General features: G+C 45.1%; 1 protein-coding gene across 4 annotated transcripts in view; it reads left to right on the top strand.

Annotated features, from left to right (window-relative positions):
- Cdk5rap2 (CDK5 regulatory subunit associated protein 2) overlaps nt 1-25,261 on the top strand; it is a 181,016-nt gene that overhangs the window by 116,896 nt on the left and 38,859 nt on the right. For 2 of the 4 annotated variants that reach the window (XM_077797085.1, XM_077797084.1), the window contains 5 exons: nt 5,168-5,579; nt 11,514-11,745; nt 14,015-14,146; nt 18,529-19,102; nt 20,780-21,012. In XM_077797085.1, coding sequence (XP_077653211.1) covers nt 5,168-5,579; nt 11,514-11,745; nt 14,015-14,146; nt 18,529-19,102; nt 20,780-21,012 — 1,583 coding nt within the window. Of the gene's footprint in view, nt 1-5,161; nt 5,580-11,513; nt 11,746-14,014; nt 14,147-18,528; nt 19,103-20,779; nt 21,013-25,261 lie in introns of all 4 variants that reach the window. The other 2 variants (XM_026408635.2, XM_026408634.2) reach the window with 1 other exon arrangement.

The raw sequence follows: 25,261 nt of genomic DNA, 5'->3' as shown, positions 1-25,261 counted from the left end.
TTAAAGCATTTTCTGGGGAGATACTCAGTATTCTTACTGGTAGGGCAAATACTAGTCTTCTGCATAGAAATTCCTCCCAACAGGGAGGTGTTTCACTGCACTGGAAAAAACAGTGGGAGTGGGATGGGCCTGGGCCCCTGTCAGCTGCACCATTCAGATCTCGTGCCGTCTCTCCCACCTCAGTTTCTTCATCAGTACTACAGTGTGTTGGGGGGTGGTGCTTCTTTACTCCATGGGCTGAAGGAGCGCTGCTGGCTGCTGCTGCCATTCCCCACCCCGAGACCTAGGTTCACATTGACCTGTTGCATCCCAGCCCTCCTCAAGGGCTCGACTGGCCAGGTACTTGTGTTACACACATTCATAGGACTTGCCACGTTTCATATTTATTCTCACTTGTTCCAGGGTGAGTGCTCGGCATGGCACAGTCAGGCTGGTTTGCAGCTTTTCTTCCCTCTTTTCCCACCCTTCCCTGACTGATGACCGTGCTGTTTATGTCATGGAGAAGATAGCAACAGTTCAGTTCAAACCCTTGCTTGCCTCTGGAGGTGCAAACTCTGTCTTCCCTACTGTGGGAGTAGAAGAAGAGTCCCTGCTCCTAGTCACACTACCAGCTCTCCCCTTGTGGTTTAATTCCTGTCCTCTCTGAGTCCTCTCTCTTTTCTGAATCATTCATTGTTTTCCTCTCATTGAACCATTTTCCAGAAGCATAAGACATGCCTTGACATCAGACATTTGGGAAAAGTACCCCCTGTGCCCTGATTTTCATCCATTCTAGTGACTATACCATTTTTTTACTTCCGTATTTCATTCAAACCAAGGTATCTCGAAGAAACGTCTGTGTTCACCACGTGTGTGCTCTTCCTCCATTTGCTGTCTATCCCATCATAAGTGCTTTCATACCCTCAGTCCACTTATCAAGGTCAGCAATGATTTCCAGACTGTGAAATCTGGGCTCAGAGGTTGCTTGTCCCCAGGAACCAGCCCTCTCCCTGGCCTTCTGTTTTCCTTCTGCCCACGGTGCTTCCTCAGACTCCTGTGTTGGAAAACATCAGTGTGTCCCAGAGCTGCATTCTCAGCCCCTTCTTTTCCCCATCTCTCCTCCTGTTACCCAGAACACGCAGGGCTTCTGCCCTTGGCATCTTCCCCTTCCACAAAACCCAGTCAGTGTTCCCATCCGCTTCTTCCCTGTTCCTCCTCATGTCTGTTAATAGCATTGCTATCTACTTAATTGCTGTAGGCAAGAGTGTAGCTTCCTCCAGCCCCATATCCATCAGCAAATCCTCCTAGGTCCATTTTAAGACGGGCTGTATTCCTGGTTCAGCCACTTCGTCTCCCCACACCTACCTTTGTCCAAGCTGCTGTCATCTCCTGCTTGGGCTCCCCAACTGTACACCTCCTTGCCTGTAGCCACTTCTATAGCCACCTCTGCCCCTCCATAGTCCTCCACAGAGCAGCCAGAGCTTTTAGAAACCTAGATCAGATCATGTCTCTTCCATTCTTAAAACTCTCCAGTGGGTCTCTGTTGCCCCTGGAGGTAGATAGGAGATTCTCAGCTGCCTCTCTGTTCCTCTGCCTTCGTCACTCACTCTAGTTCACTGGGCCCCGGACTCCCAGCTGAACCCTGTTACCGTTCCACATCCATCCAGGCTTGTTCTCACCAACAGGCCTTGTGACAGCTGTTCCCTCTACCTGGAATGCCCTGTGCCTGGTGTGGAGGCCTGGCCGTGTCTTGGCTGGGTGTCAGTTCTGTAGAGTGGCCTTTCTCGACCAGTCCATCCAAAGGGCATCCCTGTTTCTCTGCTTTACCTTCAGATTCACTCCTCCTCCTTTCTTCCCTTCTAGTCATGGTACTTTTCATCCCTTCCTGTCTTCCTTAGTTCTAGTGTGTGTGTCAGAGTATGTCTGTCTCGTCCTTAATGACAGGTAAGCTCTGTTTCTCTTTTACCATGTGTAACTGCTGCCTTGCGTGTCAGATGAAGAGTACTCAGTAAATGTTTGAATAAACTTTCAGACAATTAAAAGCTTAACATCATAGCAGAAGGTGAGTCTAGAAAACTGGAGACTGTTGGTGCTTCTTAGGAGTCAGAAAGTCTGTGTTCTAATATTTTGCTACAGGAAAGGTATATTAGTGATCTGGTGACTCAATCTTTGTGAGCCCATTTCTTCACCTATAAAATGTGGTTACTGATAGTTCCTGCCTCAGTCAGGATGAGGATCAGTGTGTTTAAAGGATCTGGAGCATGGCAAGAGCTTAGTGAGGTCGGTGCCTTGTTTTACATCATCTGCATGGCACTTGTGCTCAGGAAGGCAGAGAAGCGTGGGCCTCTGACAGGACCTTTGGACTGAACTGTTCTAGAGGTCCTGATTCCAGTGACAGCTTAATGAATCTGCGGTTCAGATTCCCAGCAAAGTAGCACTTGAAATGTTTTATCTAATAGCAGCACTGCTTTAGTATATTGTAACAGCCTCTTTGCACCTTTTACTACCCATTTGTAAAGTCTTTTTTTTGGGTTTTATTGCGTGTTGTTTGGTGGTGAGTAATGGTCCTCCTTTGGTTAGCTGAATTGCAATTGTCATTATTTCTTATTTGTATTAAAGGAAAGGAAAGGAAAATCAGTTTAACATCTCCTGATACTTGGAGTACCAGAAATATTTTTAAAGTCTGGGCTTATTGTAGTTTAAGATGGTTTGTATATCTAGGTACTTCCTCTTAGAAAAGAGTAATGTGCTATACATTTTAGGTTTCCCCCCCTTGCTTTATTTATTTATTTTTGTTCATTTCAGTGTGCTGTAACTGTTTAATTTGAATTTAGTTAACTTGGCCCCTGATCTAGATCATGGGAATTCAGCTATGAGGAGAGCCTTATCCTTGCCTTCCAAGGACCCAGTGAGGAAGATAATGGGTGCCTGTCATTTCTAGTGGTAGTGAAGGTCCAAGGGAGTGAAGACCAGCAAGTATTAAAGGCATTGGTAGGGCCTGGCTTGTCTACGAGTTTTGCTGAAACTGGCAGGAAGGAGAAACCAAGGAAGAAGAATAAGAAGTAATATAGTGAAGGCCCATCCTGTTTCCTTCTCTTGCCAGCCGCATGCCCGCACCTTGGAGCCACCTCTCCATTCCCTTCCTCCACAGTTCCCTACCTCAGTCTCATCCCTCCCTCTTCTCTTAGGACTCTCTTTTCTTCCTTATTTGCACATTCTTATTTGGAAGACTTCAGATTGCCATGTGATTTCCATTTTCTTGGGTGTGAATTCTCTCTCAGGGTTGTCTCTTGTAGTGGTGGCTTTCCTGTGCAAGCTCAGGTTGCCTGTACAGGCAGCACCCGGCTTTCCTCTTCCTGTGTGTGGGCTTGAGGTGCCTCAGCTTGGTCTTGCAGGGTCTTACTAAGGGCCCTGGGCATTTGCCTGGTTCTCACTTCACCATGCAAGTCGCATTCCTGGCTCCAGTGCTTTCTGCACCATCCCAGCTCCCTTTTCAGGCTTCGCTTCCTCTATTTCTAATCTCCATTTTTTAAAATCCTGATTTTGAGCCCTGAATTGCATCTTGAAAAATTCTTTTATTCTTTTTTGCTGTTGGTTCTGCAGTCACCCTGGAGTAGAAGGAACTCCTGTGTGCTCACTCCACCATTTTGACAGGAAATCTGTCCTTTACCCATCAACTAGTCATCTTTCCAAACACACGTGTGAGCAGCCACCACACCGCAGGCCTTTCAGAGGCCCCCTTGCTTATCATCTTGTCCATGCCTAGACTGCTCCAGCACCCCCACCCCTGGATGGCCTCTCCTGGACTTTAGAAGCCCCCTCCGACATTGTCCCCAAACCCTGAGTGGACTTTACAGTGACTTTCCCTTGCTAAACACTTGCCTCTAACACCAATCTAAGTCCCTACTGGTGGTTTTGTATGCCGAGGGCCCGTTACAGTGGCTGGAACAAGAAACACAAAGGAGGCTTCTTGAACTGCTGCATGCCGGTGCCATTCCAGGTGTTCTTCAGGATAGCTAAATTTTGGTTTCCTGGAAAGCAGACCCTGAGATATGGACTTGGGTACAACTGATTTGGTTGGGATATGGCACCAGGGAGCTGAAATGAGAGCTCAGGGAGAGTAAGACAGGATTGAAATCCTACCCAGGAAAGGTACATTAGTGATCTGGTGACTGCTGGGCAGTGGGGGCCCATTCTACTGGACATCTTCCCAGGGGACAGTATGACCTGTGTTGTACCTCTGAAGGATGGAGCCTGGGTCACGGGTTCTCTGCCCCATGGGTTGAGGGTCTCCCAGAGGTGGCAGCCATCCCACACTGCCTTGCTGGCTGGCTCAGAGGTTTTAGAAAGAGCCCCAGAGGGCACTCAAGATGGGACTGCCTATGTCCACAGGAACTGCTCACACAGTTGCCACTGAATCAGAGGTGGGCCAAGGACACTGGCAATGGGTATGGAAAGCATCTGCCACCCAGACACTACTCTGCTTTGTCCTCATAGCTATCCTATGGAGTGACACTCAGTCTTCCTTTCAAAGAACCCTGAAGTTAGAATTTGAAACCATTTTATTTTGTGGGTATGTGATTCTGGGGATTGAACCTGGGGCCTCACCCATGCTAAGCAAAGTTCTACCACTGAGTTATGCCTCCAGCCCCTGAAGCCATTTTTATCCGCCTTCAAAGGCAAGGTACTTTCTAACCTGTATCTGTACCTGTGTGCATGTCAGTGAAACGTCCCTTCATTAATATCTGTTCCTTGAGTATCTATTTGCACCAAGATGGATCAGGTCACCCATGGACCAGCTAGGCTGGTAAGATTCATCCAAAGCCACATATGCCTTTGGCTGTAGGAATGGAGTCAGGGCTGGGGGGTGGGGCTGGGAACCCTGTGTATAGGGAGGGTGGGGCACCTTATGATCCCACCTGCTCCTTCCTGGGCCCAGCCTGCTCACTTGCTGTGTGCCTCATGTCTTATCCATGAGTTAAATGTCGTCTTGTCTGTCTTATTTGGGTGTTGTCATGTTATACGGGATAAAATGCTTGGTGTGGTTCCTGGCATATTTGGGGACTCACTGTATTTCATGTAGGCAGAATCTGGGTAGGAGTCAGTGGGGGAAACTTGGGAAGGTGGGTAGGGGCCAAGGTGTAGCAGGAAGCTTATTTCTCCCACTTCCTTCCCTTTGGAGAAACAGGCCAGACCTTCTGAAAATGCTAGGTGACTTGCTTTTGGAACGAATATGCTTGGCAGAGCAGGAAGTTTCTGGAAAACACCTTGATGGTAAAACTGAGAAGACACTTCAGCAAATGGCCATTCAGCAAAGAGGTGAACTTGAACCTTTCGTCCAAGCCAGCTCATTCTCCAAGCCACATGATGAACAGAAATTGACTTGGGATCAGCTGGCAAAGACAGGCGAAGTGGCCAAGGTGGAGCTCAAGGATGCCTCAGTGCAGACTGTGGCCAAGGAGGGTGACCTGCTTGGGTTCCGACGAGGAGGAGAGAAGCCATCTGGCACCATATTGAATGCTGAGCCCCAGCCAGAGACCTGGTGCCAGCTGCCAGGGCACCAGGCCACTCCCCTCTCCGGCCCCTGTGCTAGCCACAAAGTAAGTTTGTGCAAACATTAATTATGATTTACTTTATACAAACAAAAACTTGAAAGATTACTTCCATTTTCCTGTTTTTTTGAAGAGACGGTCTGGTGTCTCCCCCTGCTTGGGCCGCTCCTGGCCTACGCCTGGAGGCCTGGGTCCTCCTTAGTTTTCCCATCTTCCCTCTCTCCCGCCATCCCCACCCCGGTCTCTCCTGTACCCCCGCACTATCTCATTTATCTGTATAGCATGGCATTTTGGTGTTTTCCTCAGAAAAATCCCACAGGGAATCACAGGCGCACGTCTGTCCGAGGCGTTCTCTTTCATACCATTTCACATGTCTTCTTAGAATAGGTGCATGAGAGTCCACTGTGAGGACACTTTCCCCCATGGACATTTCCTTTTATAGGATGCAGTGAAGTTGTAGTACTCCAACTTTGAGTAAGGATGAGACCTGGCTTTTATTTTGAGGACTTTTATAGGAAAGGTGTTGTTCTGAGAGCTTTGTCTATTGAAGCCAGGTTCTGAGTGCCCAGGTGTGGCAGTGCTTAAGGGCTGAGCTGAGGTTTACACTGTGTCTGACTGCACAGCCACACCCTCTCCCTGGTCAAGCTACCTGGCAGCCATGGTGGCTTGAAATGGTGGGGTCTGGTTTGATGAGCAGGTCTCTAATGTTGGTTTCCCTTCTACTTAGGGACTCTCCCTGAGCTTCTCTGCAGATTAGTCAGCTATGCCAGATTGTTAAGAATCAGACTTTCTTGGCAATGTTCTATTGGACAGCAGCCCCTATGGGATAAGGTTGGGGTTGAGAATCCCTGTAGCAGGGAGATGTGTTCTGGTAGAGAGGGAAATAGGTCGGGTTTCTATTAGAGCTCCAGTGTAGACTGCTGTATTCTTACTTCTGACGGATGTTTTGTAGCAGAGAAATCCACTGTACACAGTGCTTCATAACATCAGAATGGAGAATTAAGTTTATTTTCTGACCACTAAATTACTGCTTTTGTGCATACCAAAGAGAGTTAGATATATCATTAGCAAAATTGCTTTTGATTGTTTTAAATTATGCACCAAAACTGTAATTTCTAGAAAAGGGTTTTCTAAAGATATCAGTAGAGACCAAAAAAAAAAAAAAAAAAAAAAAACAAAAAACAAAAACCTACTGCCATTATATTAATGGTACTCAAAATGCAAATTTGTGCAATTTGGCTAGAATAGAAATGCTCTTACCTGCCCCAGCTCCTTTGGTTTGTACCTGCATATTAGGAAAATGAGGTGGCTTTTTTTTGTTTTGTTGTTTTTCATTTGGTTTCTTTCTATTGTGTGGGAGATGCCATTCTGTGTTCAGGAAAATTGGATAATTAAATGGACTTAATTTCCCCAAATACATTAAATATTTTTTTTTTTAGTTTGAAATTATACTTCTTGCTTTTATTTTCAAAAGGAGGGAAACTGTTTATTTTTGTCATCTGCTATATATACCAGGGATTGGGCCAAATTCTGTTTCATCTTGTTTTATCTACTCACAAGGGCGTGAGTTTGGTATCACGCTCATTTTACTTATGAAGAAATGTTGGCATCATAAGGTCCAGAAAACTGTGCAGAGTGACTCAGCGGGCAGGTGGGGTGAGAGGCTGTGAGCTCGTCTGCTCATAGAGGCCGCAGAGCTGCATCACACACCTGCGTTCCTCCTGTCACCATCGTGGCTTCAGGGTATGCACAGAAACACTAGTGATTTTCTTTGTGACTTTGGTGGCCACAAAATTGATAATCCCATGGCTTAGGCCAAACTCTGTTTTCCTGTTATGAGGAGCATCATGGTAGCCGAGGCTGACCGAGACTGGTGTCCTCCTGGTTGTTCAGTCAGGGCTGAGCGGGCGTGCTTTACGGGCATGCCTCCCTGTGTTTGAATTGGGCTTGGCCTCTTACCTGGTTGAGTTTTGGGGTGGGAAGTCACCTGACCTCTCTCAGTGGCTGGAATGGGACAGTGTGACCTAGACCCTGGGGCTGGCCTGGTGGCAGAGTGAGGCAAGGTGTTGCACATGCCTAGGGCTGCACTTTGTACCTGGTAGGAGCCCACAGTGCCTGGGCTCCTGTCCTCCTTCATTCCCAAGTAAAAAGTTCCAGTATGTCATGGCTATTTAGGTGGAAGGTGGGACTGTGTTTGGAGTCCATAAGTAGCACTCTGTGTGGCACTCCTTTAGGCCTGGCATTAGGTTGACTGATGCCATCTTCCAGTCTGAGAGTGGCTTTAGCATTTGTGCACTTGAAGATATCTTTTCTGCTGCCACATGACACACAGATTTGGAACCAAAAATACAGATTGGTGGAGACAAATGACTGGTATTTTCTGACCATTGTTGTTGAGGCAACAGCCTCCTCCCAAGTTGTCCCCTCACCTCCTCTGTCTTCTTTCCTGGAATGCCAGGTGGAAAGCATCTCACTTCCTGAGCGCTGGGGACTGAAGAGCTGATTTGAGCTTGATCATTGTACCTTCTTGTGGTTTGACATTGGACAAACATAGGTGTTTGATGTTTCAGCTGTTCATCTGGAAAATAGGCAGGATGCCTTCTATTCTCCCATGAGCTCTGAGAATGCAGCGCTTACTTGAGGGGCATGGGAGACTGTTTGAAAGCATTTTACACCCCAGAGTGTGCAAGAAGAAGGGCCCCTACTGTTCCTTCTTCCCGAAGGGACTTTGGTGATTTCTTCATACCTCAGGTGCCAAATATTTCCTTTTAAAATTTTGAGTACCTTCTTTTTCACCATTTAAAAAATTTAACAACTTTATTGAGATATAATTCACATATATCATATAATTTATATATCATCCATTTAAAGTGTACATTTCAGGGGCTGAAGTTGTGGCTCAGCGGTAGAGCATTCATCTGGCACATGTGAGGCACTGGGTTCGATCTCAGCACCACTTAAAAATAAAATAAAGTCCACCTACAACTAAAAAAAAGATTCTAAAAAAATAAAGTGTACATTTCAGTGTTTTTTTTAAAACAAATGAACAGTTTATTAAGAATTAAATAAGGGTATCAATGGTTTTTAAGTCTATTCAGAGTTGTATAACTATTACTAATCAATGCTAGATTTTTTGGGGGGAGGGTACAAGAGATTGAACCCAGGGGCACTCGACCACTGAGACACAGCCCCAGCCCTATTTTTTTGGTATTTTATTTAGAGACAGGATCTCACTGAGTTGAGGCTGGCTTTGAACTTGTAACCTCCTGCTCAGCCTCCCGAGCCATTGGGATTACGGATGTGTGCCACTGTGCCTGGCTGCAATGCTAGATTTTTGTCAACCTGAAAAGAAACCCTGTACTCATTACCAGCCACGCCCAATCCTAGGTAACCACTGACTCTAGGTCCACCTGTTCTAGACATTGCATATGGATGGGATCATGCGCTATGTGGCTTCTTCCACTTAGCATAATGTTTCCAGGGTCATTCATGCTGAAGCATGGATCAGTACTTAAATTTATTTTTGTTGCCAGGTATATTCTAATGTATGGTCGTGCCACATTTTATTAATCTATTCATCAGTTGATGCAATCTGAGCTGTTTCTGCTTCCTGGATATTAGGAATGATGTTGCTCTTCATGTACAGATTCTTGTGTGACATATGTTTTCATTTCTCCTGGATGTCTTCTTAGTGGTAGAATTGATGGGTCACATGGTAACTCCTTCTTTAATTTCTTGAAGAACTGCTGGGCCTTTTTCTGAGCAACCCCATCCATTTTATATTCTTCCCAGCAGTGTGTGAGGGTTCCAGTTTCTGGGTTCTCACCAACACTGGTTATCTTTCTGATTATAGCCATCTTAATGGATATGAAGTGATGGTGTTTTATTATGATTTCATTTACGTGTCTCTGATGACTAATGATGTCGAGAATATTTTCATGAGTTTATTAGTTAGCTATACGACATTTTTGGAGAAATATCTATTGGGTCTTTTGCCCATCTTTTTTTAAAAATTAAATTATTTATTCTAATTTGTTATACATGATGGCAGAATGCAATTCATTTCATATTACATATACATTTGTGTCTTCATACATGTATTTAGGGTAACTCATTCCACCATCATTCCAGTCTGAGAGTGGCTTTAGCATTTGTGCACTTGAAGACATCTTTTCTGGAATGGTTAACTCATTCCAACATCATTCCTACCCCCTTGCCCTATCTAAAGTTCCTCCATTCCTCCCATCCCCCATTCCCATCGCCATTATGAATCAGCATCCTCATATCAAAGAAAACATCCTACCTTTGGTTTTTTGGGATTGGCTTACATTATTTAGCATTATATTTTCCAACTCTATCCATTTACCTGCAAATGCCATGATTTTATTCTCTTTTAATGCTGAGTAATGTTCCATTATGTATGTATGCCAAAGTTTCCCTGTCCATCATCTACTGAAGGGCATCTGGGTTTGTTCCACCATTTAGCTCTTGTGCTACTATAAACATTGATATGTTTTGCCCATCTTTTAATTGAGCTTTTTTTTTTTTTTACTGAGTTATGTTAGTTCTTCATGTATTTTAGACTCAAATTCCTCTCCGCAGCTTTTGGGAATGTTTAAAATTCCCCACTTGAAAGATACCTCATTGGGCCTCTGCAGTTATAGTTTGTATGTACAGCCCACAGTGTTGAGAGCCTACCGTGAACTAGTTCTTGGGCTGGAAGCTGGGGACCAAGATATGTGCAGCCTGGAGCTTACAGGCCGGTGCAGAAGATAGTGAACATGAAATCATAATGAGACTACTCATTTCCTCCGAGGAGAATTATAGGGGACACTGACTGTATAACAGGGAGGCTCAGCTTGGTCTTGGAAATCAAGGTTCTCTCGAGGAAGACACGTTGAGCTGAGTGCTGATGAATGATTTTAGGGTAAGTGGAGGAAGTGGGTATGGGCAAGAGTGAGCATTCTAGGCAAAGGAGTCATTATAGGCCACGGCCCTGGGGTGCAAGGGGAATGTGCATTTTGAACAATCGACAGAGGTCAGTGTGGCTGGAGAGTGGGGTAGAGTGGGAGAGAGGCAATGATGCAGACTGCAGGTTCTGCAGGATTTGCAGGCTGTGGTATGGACTTGGACCTTTGTCGTAAGAGAACCAAGAAGCAATTACAGTAGTTTTAAGCAGAAGACTAGCAGGCTTGTCTTTTTGCCTCAACGTGAAGAGTGGATAGAGAGAGCAAAGGTAAACGCAGGAGACTACTCAGGACACCCAGGCTGTGGCCCAGGAGAGCTAGTGGTAGCTAGTGGTGGAAGTGGAGGCTGGGAAGAGTTGAAAGAGTTGAGAGAAACGGAGTTGCTGGAATTTTCTGAACCCCATGAGTGAAGAAAGTGCATGATGAGAATAAAGAGATGGTTCAAAATGATGCCAGGTGTCTGGATTGTGCAGTAAGTGGACGGTCATGTGATTTACCAAGACAGACAGTAAGACAGTGGCATAGACCTGGGAACACAGTGTAGTGGAAGTGAAGAGTTGAATTTTCAGTTGACCCTGGACAGCTTGTAAGGCATTGCAAATGAAGATTCCCAGGATGAGCAGTTTGGGAGCTCCCGGCTGGAAACTCAGTAGCCCCTGGCATAAGGGGTTGTTCTGGTGGCCCAACAGTAGGGGGAAGGAAGATTGGCTTACACTAGGAGTGGGCGAGAAAGAGGAAATAGGGTAAAAAGAAAAAAAAAAAAAGTTTTCCAGAAGATTGTGTTGGAAAAAGAACTGCCACACGTGGAGCATCTGGGTCATCTGGGAGACAGTGGGTCCTGCCTGAGAGGGTGTTGGGGAAGCTTGACATAGATACTGTTATAGGACCCAGAAGTCTGGGCAGCCAGTTGGAAACTACTTTATAGGATTAGCATGAGGATGTCAACCATGAACCAAAGGAAGTGCATTTGTCGTGTACTCATTGTTGTGTGTGTGTGTGTGTGTTTTTTCCCCAGGATACTAAGAAGTCCCGCTTGCCCATCCTCATAAAACCATCCCGGTCATTAGGAAATATGTATCATCTCCCCGCCACCCAGGGGGTGATAGCTCGGCTACAGGGCCAGATCCTAGAGCTGCAGGGGGAGCTGAAGGAGTTTAAAACTCGCAATAAGCAACTGCACCAGAAGTTGATTCTGGCTGAGGCAATGATGGAGGGGAGGCCAATGCCTGACCCGATGCTGCTGAATGGTAAGCACCAGGAGAAGCACCTTCTCCATGAACCAGGTGGCCCGGAGAGCTACCTGAAGTGTCCACCTTGTTGTTTAGTATAAATTTCATGATTTGCAGTGACTATTCTTAACTCTTGACAAATATATAATGGAGGAAAACAATACAGAAGATAAATCTATTGCTTTCTTTTTATCCTGGAATCTGGGTAAACAGGATTTGTGGTGCTCTTAGGTCTTGGGTTTCTGCTGCCTTCCCTTGGAGTTGTGTGCAGGTGCCCAGTTGTGCTATGTGTTGAAGCTGGGCATCTTGGCCTGGCTCTGTCTTTGGAAGCCATAGGCATACAAAATAGGAAAGTGAATGTCCCCTTTAGAGGATTCTCTGGACTCTCCAGGCCATCTTGGAGCAGATTTGGAACCCTAGTGACCTCGTATCTTTGTCTAGAAGAGACCTACCTCCTCACTCACTTTGAATCTGCTGCCTCTGGTCTCCTGGGTGCCATTGGGGGGCTGGGGAAGAGTCCCTGGGTTAAAAATGTGCCTAATGTTCACTATCCAGAGACTTGTAGGAAGCACTTTAGGTGCCCTCTGGGAATCTAAGAATGCTGGGAGTCCTCTTGCAGAAGGGTAAGGTCAGCACATAAGTAGCGTTTTACATCATTGCCTCAGGATCTGTGTGAGTCCACGTAAGTACCCAGTGAGGTAGGGAGCGAAGAGAGCATGACACCTCAGAAAGTGAGTAGAGAGAGGTTAGCTGTGTCAGACATTGCTAGTAGGTGCCTCAGACAAGGATCGAGGGTGGACCTTGGGATTTGACATCAGGGGCTTTAAAGAGCTGTTTCTATGGAATGTGTGGGGCTTGATTGGCCTGGATTACCATGGAGAATGGAGGAGAAATGTTGACACCAAGAACAGACACCTCTGGGAGATTGCACTGTCAAGAGACACAGAGAAATAGGGAAGCCAGGAGCCAAATTATCAGTAAATCTCCAGGGATCTGGTAAACCACCTGATGACCAAGGATGGCTGCAGTAAGGTAAGATTAGCAGCATGGTCTGGCAACATGAGCTTCGAAGTTGGAGCTTTGGGGGGAAAAGACAGAATGATCTGGAAGTGGCAGTGAAAAGCAGAAGTACTTACGTACTTCTAGATCCATGATACAGAGATGGGTGAATAATTCACTACAGGGAAGCCTGCAGAAGAAACAGTGTCCTCAGGGACAGCCTGGGCCACTTAGCATAAATGGGTGAGATGAATTTTCAGAGAAAAGATTGATGGTCTTTGCCAAGAAGGGTGTGAGTACCAGGGGAAGATTGTGTCCAATCAGGGGATTCTCAGAGATGGGTCGGAGATGGTGTGGGAGGCTTGGATTTCCTGTGGTGCTAATAAAATGAGCACCTGCTGTTTGTTGAGCCCTACTATGTATAATAAGTACACAAGCCAACTGAATCCTCCCAACAGTGTCTCTTTCTTAAGTGGAGGCAGCAGTTTCAGAGAGAAGTGCCTTGTCTACAGTCCCACAGTTAATAGCTTTCAGAATTGGATGCCAAGCAGCCTGCCTGCATTCAAAGTCTGCATTCTTTCCTCTTTCTTGAAGCCTAGTCTATGATACTTCTGTAGATTTTATGATCTGCAGCCAGAGGTATCTTACATTAGGTTCTCTCTTGGATTTTCCACAGTTGAAGTTTCAAGGTAGGTTGGCTTGGGCAGAATTGTTCTTCCCTCCTTCCTTTCCCACCTTCTGTCAATCCGTTCTTTCACCATCTAGGCATCTGTTCATGCATGCAATGAGTAGTCCTCAGCACCTGCTGTGTCCCCAGCCCCTCACACTAGTAGGAGCTGTGACTCAGATGCAGCCTCTGCCTTCTGGGAGCATCCTGTCTAGTTGGGGTGGGGGCAGCTGCAGATAATTAGTACTGTGCAGGGATGTGGGGGCTACAGAAAGGTTTTTTTCCTTTCTTGCTGAGATATTAGGTGTCTCAACCAGATGCTGCTCAGGTTGTTTCCCAAAAGACCCTGGGGCCTCTCTCTGTGAAAAGTGGGCATGAGTTGATGGAATTCATTTTCTCACTCATAGTTTTTTGAGAGCCTGGACTTAAACCATTTCAGACAAGCTGCAGTATATTTATGCTTTTTATGTCCTGTTATGGCAGCTCAATAGATTAATTTTATCTTATAAATTGCATTTTGCCTCCCCAGTGTTTTTATTTTCCCTGTTGTATCTTTGTGTTCTTCTCAGTTGCTTGGCCAAGTTTCAAGTCTATCGTTTTATTTTTCTTTCTCTTTGCCAGTGCCTGCAGCTCAGCCCCTTGTGGGATCAGCCTACCAGCAGAGCCCAGGAGAACAGATGGGAACCACTGCCATGCCCTCTGCTCACAAAGACAGGGAGGTGGACGACAACCAGCAGACAAGCCTCAGGACGGGTCAGAACTCAGCCCTGTGTGCATTAGGCAGCTACTGGGTGCCAGGCTAGGCCCATAACAACCCTCTCAGCGCATTAGCATCGCTCCCGTCTGACACAGGGGACTCTAGCCCACGTCCGTCACCCAGCTGCCAAGCGGCTGGAAGAGCTCGTGGTCCATTTGACAGGCCCTGTGTCAGGCGGTGTGTGGGTTCTGGTGGCTGAGCCTGAGCAGACACGCTGCCTGTTCTCAAGGTGCCTCAAAAGCCAGGGCCGGTCAACACAGCAGCCTGTGAGTGTTCAGTGTGGTGCTGCCGTTTGGAGGTGTGCACAGAGTCGGTCAATGGGAACATGTAGAGGTGTGAGTGAGGCCACTGTCAAGTTCTATGTCCTTTATAAAAAATTAGAAAGTATTACTAGTGTACAGGTAAATACAAAGGATCATAAAGCATGTACCCGCCTTCCCATTAACCAGAATGAGCGAATCCTTATTTTTTTCTTTTTAACTTAGATCTTTTTCATTTAACTTAGATCCCCTTTGTTAAAAAACAAATAGTATTATTCTGGATCTCCTTCAATCTGTGAGAAGTAATGACCATGAGGAATAGTAAATCCGTCATAGGATGGCCATGGGAACACCAGTCTCTGGAGAAAGGCCGTGCTATGGCCCTGGTCCTGTTGGCTAGAAGTCAGGGCAGTGAATGAATGGTCACATGCTCCTGGGTGTCCTGGGCTTTGAGAAGAAAAGTACTTTACCAGGCAATATTACTACTACTTGGTTCAATTGTGGAAAGTTCTAGAACTACAATATTTTTTACTATGCAAATGAATGGTTCTGAGGACATCTTTGGCATTCTTGTTAGTGATTATTGGAGCCTTCTTGACACTTTCCCTTTTCCTTTCACTGTGGCCTTCCTGTAGTTTTCTGAATGTGCATCCAGGACTTTGCACCACCATTGTCACTGCTCCCCAGCCACTGCCTAGCTGAAGCTCCCTCCTTAGATCTAGTCCTAAACTTTTGTTTTCATGGGAGCACTCCTGCATCCCCCAGGATTTGAGCACTGTTAGCCCCCATATCCCTCCCGGCCACCAGCTGGTGTTGAGTTGACTTGCCCAGTAACTGTCCTCAGGAATGGGGCTGTGTGGGGCCCTTTCCTGCTGTTTCTTCTTCAGGAGCCCCATTGTACACATTTGGGGTATGAATGATGGGTTGCACAGGCATGACTGGCCTTCCCACTGAGGGTGCACAGCTACCTCTTTACTCATGCACCCTAATGCAGGAGACCCCTGCTGTGGGAGCTCTGTGAAAGAGGCAGCTTTTGGAATGCATTGGCAGGCAGTCAGGCTTTGACAGAGGTCCCTGCCGCTCACTCGTTATGAACCTTGGGCAAATTCTCAAGCTTCCTAAGCCTGGACTTCCTCTTCTATACAATGGGGATGGCAGTGGTGCTCCACAGGGTTGTGGTAGATAGACAGCCTAGGTGAGGTGCTTGGTGCCCAGGCCAGGTCCTGGCACACAGCTATGTGTCCTGAGGCCTTGGTCAACCTGCAGGTTTACATGTACGCCACAGCCTGTAAGCTCCCCGTGCCCCAGGCCTTCTGGGAGGCGATATTAAACTGAGCAGTGGAAGCAGCTCCTTTGGCTCTTCACTGAAGGTCGCCAAGCAGAGAACAGCAAAGCCTCATTGCCATGCTGCTCTGGCTGTGAGACTTGCTGAATGCTGGCCTTGGGGCCAGTAAATCAAATCCTTGCCTCTGCTAAATCACAAATCGCTAGAGATTATGGACTTTGGGGGGTGTTTCTGAAGTCAAAAGTATTGAGTGTGCAGTGTCTGAAAGTTATATTTGTTGCATTGTTAGGAAAAAAGTTTACAGTGGAAGTCTCAGTGTGAGTAGAGAGGGCACTCCCCAGACATTCTTGGGGTGTAGCCAGACATCAGAGCTGACCACAGTATATCACAAAGGGACATTCCTATGGGACTTAAATTTGTCTTTACCTCATGATTTCTTAATGAAAGTTATTGGAACTAACCTTTAGTTCTATGAGCAAATGTTGCTTCTTGCCGTGAACCAAATTCCATTTTAATGAGGTTGTTGTAGTACAGATACATCCTTATCTATTGGGGTGATGCACTGGAACAGAGCCTGGTTGAGAGGTCTGTCCCTCGTGCTCATGTGTGTGCTCTTATACTCTTCAGCCAGAAGTATTTACTGAGCATCTTCTCCGTCCTAGGCACTGTGCCAGACAGTGGAGAAACCGATGAATGCTGGTCTCCACCCTCCAGGACCTCATAAACAAGTTATCCTATCAACTCTGTACAGCAAAAATTGTATAATTCTTTTAGGTCACATGGTAGCTGTTATCCAAAATGAAAAGGTTTACTTTATAGTATTTGCACTGTGAGCAGAGACGAGTGGACCTACAGCTATAAGGAACAGATTTTGAACCAGCAGTTGGAACATGCAGCCTCACAAGGACGCATCTGTGATTTTCTGAGAGGTGTCCTGGGTCACCTGCTGCAGACTGCATCGCTGCTCCCCAGTACCTGGGGCCAGCCTTGGCTTGTGTGCCTCCTACCATGGGCCTGGCCTTCTGTCTTTGAGTGGTTCTGGGGATGTTCGTATTGGCTGGTCTCCGTGGCTCTGCTCCAGACACCATGTCAGCCTTTTCACAGACATTTCCATAGAATCCTAAAAAGCAAACACACACAACTCTTCACAGTGAATGAACCCCTTTGCATTTTAGAGATGAAGTTACTGAGGCTCAGGGAGGTCAATTAGCCTACAACTGAAGTCATGCAGCTTTTCTAGCAGTGGGCAAAGCCAGTGCTAGAAAACACATCTGTTGGGTTTCAAAGATGAGTTTTTCCTACTGTCTCCAGCTGACTCAGGTGCTCATTTCTTGAGCTTTCCTGGTTGGCAGGCACATGGTGTAGTGATTAAGGACAGAGGCTGTGAGTGAGGCCTGAGTTCAAACCTCACACAGCCACGTGAGGCATCTCTTTCCTTATTTTCCATATAGGGTAAATTGAGGCTCTGGGATTATAATTTCCTATCCAAGGCGGTGCAGCCAGCAGGTGGCAAGTCTGTGTGTGATTCTCCTGCTCTTTGGCCCCAAAGTTCTGCTTTGTCTCTGTTCTGCAGTCCACTTCTCAAACCAGTTGGGCTGCATCTCTGGTATTTGAGCCAGCTAATAGACAGTGGCTCCTGACTGGTGTGAGTCAGTGAAACAGCTCACACTCAAGGGGACATCAAGGCATCGCCCGGAAACTCACCAATGCTGAAAGGAGGACTCTTCTGTTATGGATGTATAGAAGTACCACTCTGTAATGTTGCCTCAGAGTCCCTCAGTATTTCCCAGACTGTTAATGAGTTCTACCTGTGCTAGGTACTATATTAAGCACTGAGAAAGTGAGGATGAAAGGACCCAGTCCTGCTGAAGAGAAGCATGCAGACTGGTTATTAATTGCTGTGTAAATGCTGACTGTGGTGCCTGCTTTGGCCCCCAGCTTGTGGTGCTTTGTCATGGTAATAAGTGTAAGATGCATGGAGGGGAGTGGCTTTTGCATAGTTAGGAGATGGGGCTTGCAGGGGAGGAAAATGAGAGCTAGCACTGAAGGACAAGTAGGGTTCACTGAGTAGGAATGGAATGGAGAGCTGAGGGTAGGCTACTCCAGGCAGAGGGCACAGCTTATGTGAAAGTGTTGGAGGCATGAGTCCACACACCGGGCATTGGGAATCATAGTCAGTTTCTGGAAAATCTCCTAGCTGGTGTGGGGTGATATTCCTGGAAATGTTGCCTGGAATCAGATCATGGAAGGTCTCAGGTAGGGAGTGGGGATACTGATGAGTTTTGATATATAGTTGGTTTATTATGGTTATGTTCACTCTTTGAACTTTTTTTTCTGAGAAAGAGGTTGCATTGAGAGGTGAAAGGGTATGTTAGTTTTCTATCGCTGTGACTAAACCCTAAGATCAACTGAGAAGGAGGAGAAGTTTATCTTAGCTTCAGGTTTCAGAGGTTTCTGTGAGTAGTTGCTTGGCCCCGTTGCTTTGGGCCTCTGGTGAGGCGAACGTCATGGCAGGGAGCAGCAGTCGAGCCAAGCTACTCACCTCCTGGTGTCCAGGAAGCACAGGGGAGGAGCAGTCCCCAGTGAAGCCACTTTCTTCTACTGGTTCCCTCTTCTAAAGGTTCCCAATAGAGCCACAGCCGAGTGAACAAGACCTTCGCAAATGGGCCATTGGGATATATTTAATATCCAAATCAAACAGAAGGAAGGGCCAGGGACAGGTATGCTTGTTAGGAGGCTGTTGCTTTGTCTTGGTTCTGCTGTGGCAATAACTGGGGGGGCAGATGTGGATTGTAGCACAGGAGATGCTGACATACACATATTTGATTTCCAGATCCTGAAATTTGTCTGTCTGATGATGTTCCCATATTACCAGCATGCAAGGAGAATTCTGAAGATTTTCTGGGCCCAGCGTCAGTAGCTACTCACTTGAGTTCTAAGAGTCAGCTTTCTGTTAAAGGCAACATGACTGAGACTGACCAATCTGAGAACATCAGTACCTCAAATGATGTGGAAAACTTAAAACAGAAAATCTGTGACTTGGAAGCTGAGCTGGCGGGCTACCGGGATTTCATATTTCAGCTTCAAAAACACTCCCAGTGCAGTGAGGCCATTATTACAGTTTTGTGTGGGACAGAAGGGGCCCCAGATGGGTTGAATAAGCCCAAGGGCAGTACTGATGAAGAAGAAATGACCTTTTCCAGTTTGCACCAAGTGCGATATGTGAAGCACATGAAAATCCTCCATCCTCTGGCCCCAGAGATGATTGATGGCAGGATGCTAGAGGGCCTCAAGCAGCAGCTGCTAGACCAGGAGGATGAGTTGCAGAAGGAGCAGAATTTGAACTTGGAACTCTTCAGTGAAATCCACAACCTACAGAATAAGTTCAGAGAGATCTCACCCTCGAGGTACACTCCACCTCTGCCTTTTCCCCACTTAAGTCTGCAGTCCATCCATGTTGCCACTAGGCGGGAGCTCGTGAGCTACAGGGAACGGTGCTGTGTGGCAGGTGGTGTGTGTGATAGGGAAGGCAGTCAGGCCCGTGGAGAAGTCAAATGTGAGGCCACAAACATGGTGCCCACGCACACTAACACCATTTACAAATCTTCTGAAGTTGGCAGGGCAAAGTTTGCCCTCGTCAGGTTGGGGCCTGGGAGAGGTTTCATACCAATCGCTGGGTGAATTATAGCGCTGTGGCTGAACTGCAGTGTTTACTCCTGGACTGTATTATTGGCTTTTGCTGCTCTGTGGAACTAACACTGACGTCCTAGGCAGGGTAGGAGGAATATAATTATTTTCCATATCTTTACCCTTTAAGGTCATCTTAGAGAAATAAGCCTGTGTTGAAAGAGAAGAATTCTTAGGTCATGAAGATAATGCTTTATGAGTATAAATAGATACAGTTTTGCTTCATGAGATATGGCAAAAATGGGATCATTTGTAAAGTTGACCTTCATCCATCATTAATTTGAGACAAACACATTGTTCTGGATTGTCGGGAGGCAGAGTGAGTTTTTCAAGACTTCCCAAGCGGTGAGGTTGAAGGAGGCTTGTATTTTTTTGACTGGCTGATACGTGAGGCCTCTGGTTAGGAACTTCCCTTATTTGATCCTCCAAAGTTCCCTGAGTAAGAGGTGCTCTAAACTTGTTTTTATAGATAAGAAACAGCCTCACATAGGTTGCTGTGACCTGCCTGTGAGTGTCCACAACTGGTCAGAAGCGTTGCCAGGTTTCAGACCTACATAGTCCCACTCTGGTACCCATGTTCCTCTTCCTCTGTTAAACTGATCCCCATCCTTAATACTGGCATGTCCATTCATGGCCTTGAAAGTGCTGGCATGAGGGAAGGGGAACATGTGAACAGAAGTGTCTGCCAGGCTTCTCTGGAGCCAGGCTGCTGTGGCCACAGTGTATATGGTCCACTTTGTCACCTACCGACACTGTGGGTCCACAGGGGAAAGATGGCACTGGTGGCCGGGAGCGAGGCAGTGCTGCATGAGAGCTTTGCATTTAGAGATGGTTAGAATCCTACAAGTTCACCACATTTCCAACTTTCGATCTGTTTCCTTTTCTATAAAAGTGGGAGTTCATCAGATAACAAATACAGTATTTCTCTCAGTGACTGAAAGGTCCTAGACACTCACTGAATGGTGGCTTGGAGCAGGATTATTCCCTGACCTTTTTGTTGACAGGAGAATCCTGGCTTTTCCCCCTGCCATACACTTTCTTTTTTGTACTTCTTAAGGATTTTGGGTGGCTTTGCTAACCCTTGTTTCTGAATCTCGCATAGTGTTTTTGAAGAGTATATGGAAACTAATTGTTCTTCAGAGTCCTTGCCAATCTCTACTTTAATTGGGGGCTTTATAAGGTTAAAAATATTGCAGAAAGATCTTAGTTCTAGCATTCATTGGCTATTTGAACTCAAAGGAGTGACCTTGTACAGTTTCATTTTTTTCCTAACATATATATCCTTGTACAGCTGCAAGCTTTTAAAAATTTTGCTATGTCATTTTTCCAATTAGTGCTAAGGTCACAAAAATTCAATTCTGAAATGGCAAAAGCATTTTCTTTCCCCCTTTTATCAGATACGATTCATTAGTTCAGTCCCAAGCCAGGGAGCTGTCCCTTCAGCGGCAGCAGATTAAGGACAGCCACGGCATCTGTGTCATGTACCATCAACATGTGAACACCATGATCAAGGCGTTCGAGGAGTTGCTGCAGGCCAGCGACGTGGATCACTGTGTGGCCGAGGGCTTCCAGGAGCAGCTGAATCAGTGTGCAGAGCTCCTAGACAGACTGGAAACTCTGTTTCTCAATGGTAAGTGGGCTGAGGGACATGAGTACTACCACATGGAATTGATTTGGGACTTCTTAGATGGGCACGGAAGGAAGTGACTCCTTACTGTTAGTTACCTACTGCAGACCTTGACCAGGTGGCAGCGGAACCACACTACTGGCCACTTCCCCTCCAGTGGCCACTTCCACATGGCTGCAATCTGCACTGTCCAAGCCAGGAGTCCAGTTTCGATGCTTCTGGGGCCACACTGGGGAGGTACATCAGTGAAGCCAGCCAATGGGTGCTGTCCTCAGCCATGGCCATGTGGTTGCTTGTTCTTGCAGATTTTCTAGAGAAGATGAGAATTGGTCTTTCCTTCCCTGTCCTTCATTATTTGTCGTCTTTTTTTTTTTTTTGCTGAAAAATCATGAGTTTTAGACATTGGCAACCAAAAAAAAAAAAAAAAAAAATCCCTGTTCAAGCAAACAAAATCTTTATCAGTTAAGAAATATATCTAAGGGTCCAATTGGCCAGAAAGGGGTGAAAGGCTGGTCCTTTGCTATTTGCAAGGTATTTTAATAATGTTAATGCAATAAACCTCTTTTTTCTTTCTTGAGACCATAAGAAATCCCACATAGCCTCCCTTGGCTATCAGTTGTTAGCATTTTGCTGCATTTGTTTGCTACATTTCCCCCACTTCCCCTACACACACACACACACACACACACACACACACACACACGTTATCATCTTTCTGAACCCTGCAGGGATGTGTTGGCTACATATCCCTTCCCCTGTCTATATCAGTGTGTAGTTTTTCAGGTCAAGGACATTCTCCTTCACACCCATGGTACAATTATCAAAGTCAAAAGTAGCACATTATCTAATATACCATTGTATGATATATAGTAGAGATTCAGATTTTTTTTTTTGCTTTTTAATACCCAGCTTATTACTTTTTTTGCATTACAATCCTTATTACACATATAGAGCACAATTTTTCTTATCTCTGTTTATAAAGTATGTTCACGTCAATTTATACCATTATACAAGTACTTTTTTTGCATTACAATTCTTAATACACATATATACCACAATTTTTCATCTCTGTTTGTATATAAGGTATGTTGACACCCAATTCAAGTCTTTATACATGTACTTTTATAATGATGACCATCACATTCCACCTTATCCTTGCTAATCCCCTTCCCCCTCCCTTTCCTTCTCACCCCTCTTCCCTATCTAGAATTAATCTAATCCTCCCGTGCTGTCCCTTCCTAACCCACCATGAGTCACTCCCCTTATATCAGAGAAAATATTTGGCATTTGTTTTTTTTGGGATTGGCTGACTTCACTTAGCCTTATCTTCTCTGGTGCCATCCATTTACCTGCAAATGCCATGATTTTGTTCTTTTTTAATGCTGACTAATATTCCTTTGTGTATAAATGCCACATTTTTTTAATCCATTCATCCACTGAAGGACATCTAGGTTGGCTCCACAGTTTAGCTTTTGTGAATTGTGCTGCTATAAACATTGATGTGGCTGTGTCCCTGTAGTATGCTGCTTTTAAGTCCTTTGGGTATAGTCTGATAAGAAGAATAGCTGGGTCAAATGGTGGTTTCATACCCAGTTTTCCAAGAAATCTCCATACTGCTTTCCAAATTGGCTGCACCAATTTGCAGTTTCACCAGCAATGTATGAGTGTACCTTTTCCCCGACATCCTCGCCAACAGTTGTTGTTTGTCTTCATAATAGCTGCCATTCTGACTGGAGTGAGATTAAATCTTAGAGTAGTTTTGATTTGCATTTCTCTGATTGCTAGAGATGATGAGCATTTTTTCATATATTTGTTGGTTGTGTATCCTCTTCTGAGAAGTGTCTGTTCAGGTCCTTGGCCCATTTGTTGATTGGGTTATATGTTTTTTTGGTGCTTAGCTTCTTGAGTTCTTAATATACACTAGAGATTAGTGCTCTAACTGATGTCTGTCTCATTCCTACCCTGTTCCCCCTCCCCTCCCCTTCCCTCCCCTCCCCTCTGCCACTCCAAAGTTCTTTTACTCATCCTATGTTCCATGCCACCCAGTGGATTAGCATCCACTTATCAGAGAAAACATACTGCCTTTGGTTTTGGGGGATTGGCTTACTTTACTTAGCATAATATTCTCCAACTCCATCCATTTACCTGCAAATGCCATAATTTTATTTTCTTTTAATGCTGAGTAATATTCCATTGTGTATATATACCACAGTTTCTGTATGCATTCATCTATAGAAGGGCATCTAGGTTGGTTCCACAGTTTGGCAATTGTGAATTGTACTGCTATAAACATTGATTTTTCTGTATCACTGTAGTATGCTGTTCTTAAATCCTTTGGATATAGACTGAGGAGTGGGATAGTTGGGTCAGATGGTGGTTCCATACCAAGATTTTAAGGAATCTCCATACTACTTTCCAGATTGGTTACACTGGCAATGTATGAGTGTCCAAGCCCTCTTTGTATATTTTATTTAGAGACAGGGTCTTGATGAGTTGCTTAGGCCTCACTAAGTGGCCGGGGCTGGCTTTGAACTTACTCTCCTCCTGCCTCGGCCTCCTGAGAACCACTGGCATGAGCCACTGCACCCATCTCAATGTTTTTTGTTTGTTTGTTTGTTTTTGTTTTTTAATGAAAATTTTTATTCTTGATTCTGATCTAGGTTCTAGTACCCATGTTACTTTTTTTTTCTTCGTTGTTCTAGGGATTGAACCGAGGGCCTTGCACATGCTGCGCAAGCACTATACTTCTGAGCCACACACCCCAACCCCATGTTACCATTAGTTGACATGGCTCTGTGGTCTCTTTAATCTGGAGTTGTTCCTCACCCTTTCTTTATCTTTTGTGATATTGATGTGCTTGATGGGTTTAGATTGGTCTCTCATTTTGGGATTACCAGCTGTTTCCGTATAATCTGATTTATGGTTGGATTAGAGTACTTATTCAGCTTTGGCAAGAATGTCACATAGATGACATTTTGTTCTCATGATATCCTAGGAAGAAGGCACAGGATTCACTTCTCCCATTTTCATTGACACCTTCATGAGCCACAGTGGTGTCTGTCTGGTTTCTTCACTGTAAATTATGTTTCCCTGTGTAACAGCTAGCTGGTGGGACTACTTTGTAACTCCTGAAGTAGGCCATTCATGTTTGAACGTTTACACAGGAGTTTATACCATTCCTGGATTCTTGCTCCAGTCAAATATCACAATGGTTGAGGCAATGTGGTTTTGTTTTTCTCTAACATCAGCATTCCTCTTCCTTTATTATCAGGTAACAGTTAAAAGAAGGATGCATTCTACATTAGTTTCCTTTATTTCTGTATTTGTTACTTGTTAATTATCAATATAGGCTTATAGATTATTTTATTCAGCGGACTTTTCCCCATTCTTTTTTTCATGTTGATGCTCAAATTGTTTCAGATTGTTAAATTGCATATTCCAAAGGTGGACACGTCTCCCTCATTTCAGGAATCCTTTCTTCCTTTCAGCCACAACAAAGATGATTAGTCTTCTTACACTGTGCCTTTCTCCAAGTCAGTCATTTCTCCAAGTAGGCTTGGTTTCTTTCAGTGGGGAGTGCTATTTAAAATCCAAGACTCAGTGCTGAGTGTGTTGATGGCCACTAGAGTGTGTTTCCAGGCCCTCAGGCAGACAGAACTGGTGTGTGTGTATGTAAATATTAAATTCATTTTAAACTCATTGCTTCACAATGTTACCCGAGTCCATGTACACCCGCTGGCTGGTTCTTTCTTGTCTTTCCACCTCCTCATTTGCATTTCCCTTCCCCTTCAGTGAGAACCCTGCTCTAGTGGCATCAGTCTCTTTGCTGATTTGCTCATTTCTATGACATATGCAGATGGTTCCAGAATTGCTTCATCCATACAACAAAAGTCTGCTAGAAGAATTCATTTGTTTGTTGTTCTTTTTGTTTTTAGGCTAAGGGCATATAATCAGGAGTTGAATTTAAAACTTACTTGGTTTTATTTTTTCCACAGTATCCTTATGTTATTTATTTGAAATACAGTTATATTTATTTGTTTCTACTTGTATTTAATTTTAGGGTTTTTGTTTTTACCCTGTATCTTTCTTAACTTAATTTCCTTATTCATTTATGAAAAATCTGAACATGGTTGAAAAGTCAAAACTTCTTTCCTTCCACATTGCCTTTTTGAAGTCTTTTATTCTTCTTCTTCTTCTTTTTTTTTTTTTTTGGTGAGGCCCTGGATTCCGTCCCCAGGCAAGCTAAGCACAT

Source organism: Urocitellus parryii, chromosome 4, assembly GCF_045843805.1.
Source record: "Urocitellus parryii isolate mUroPar1 chromosome 4, mUroPar1.hap1, whole genome shotgun sequence".
NCBI lineage: Eukaryota > Metazoa > Chordata > Mammalia > Rodentia > Sciuridae > Urocitellus > Urocitellus parryii.
Note: the sequence above shows the minus strand (reverse complement) of the source record. Positions and strands in the feature narration are given on the sequence as shown.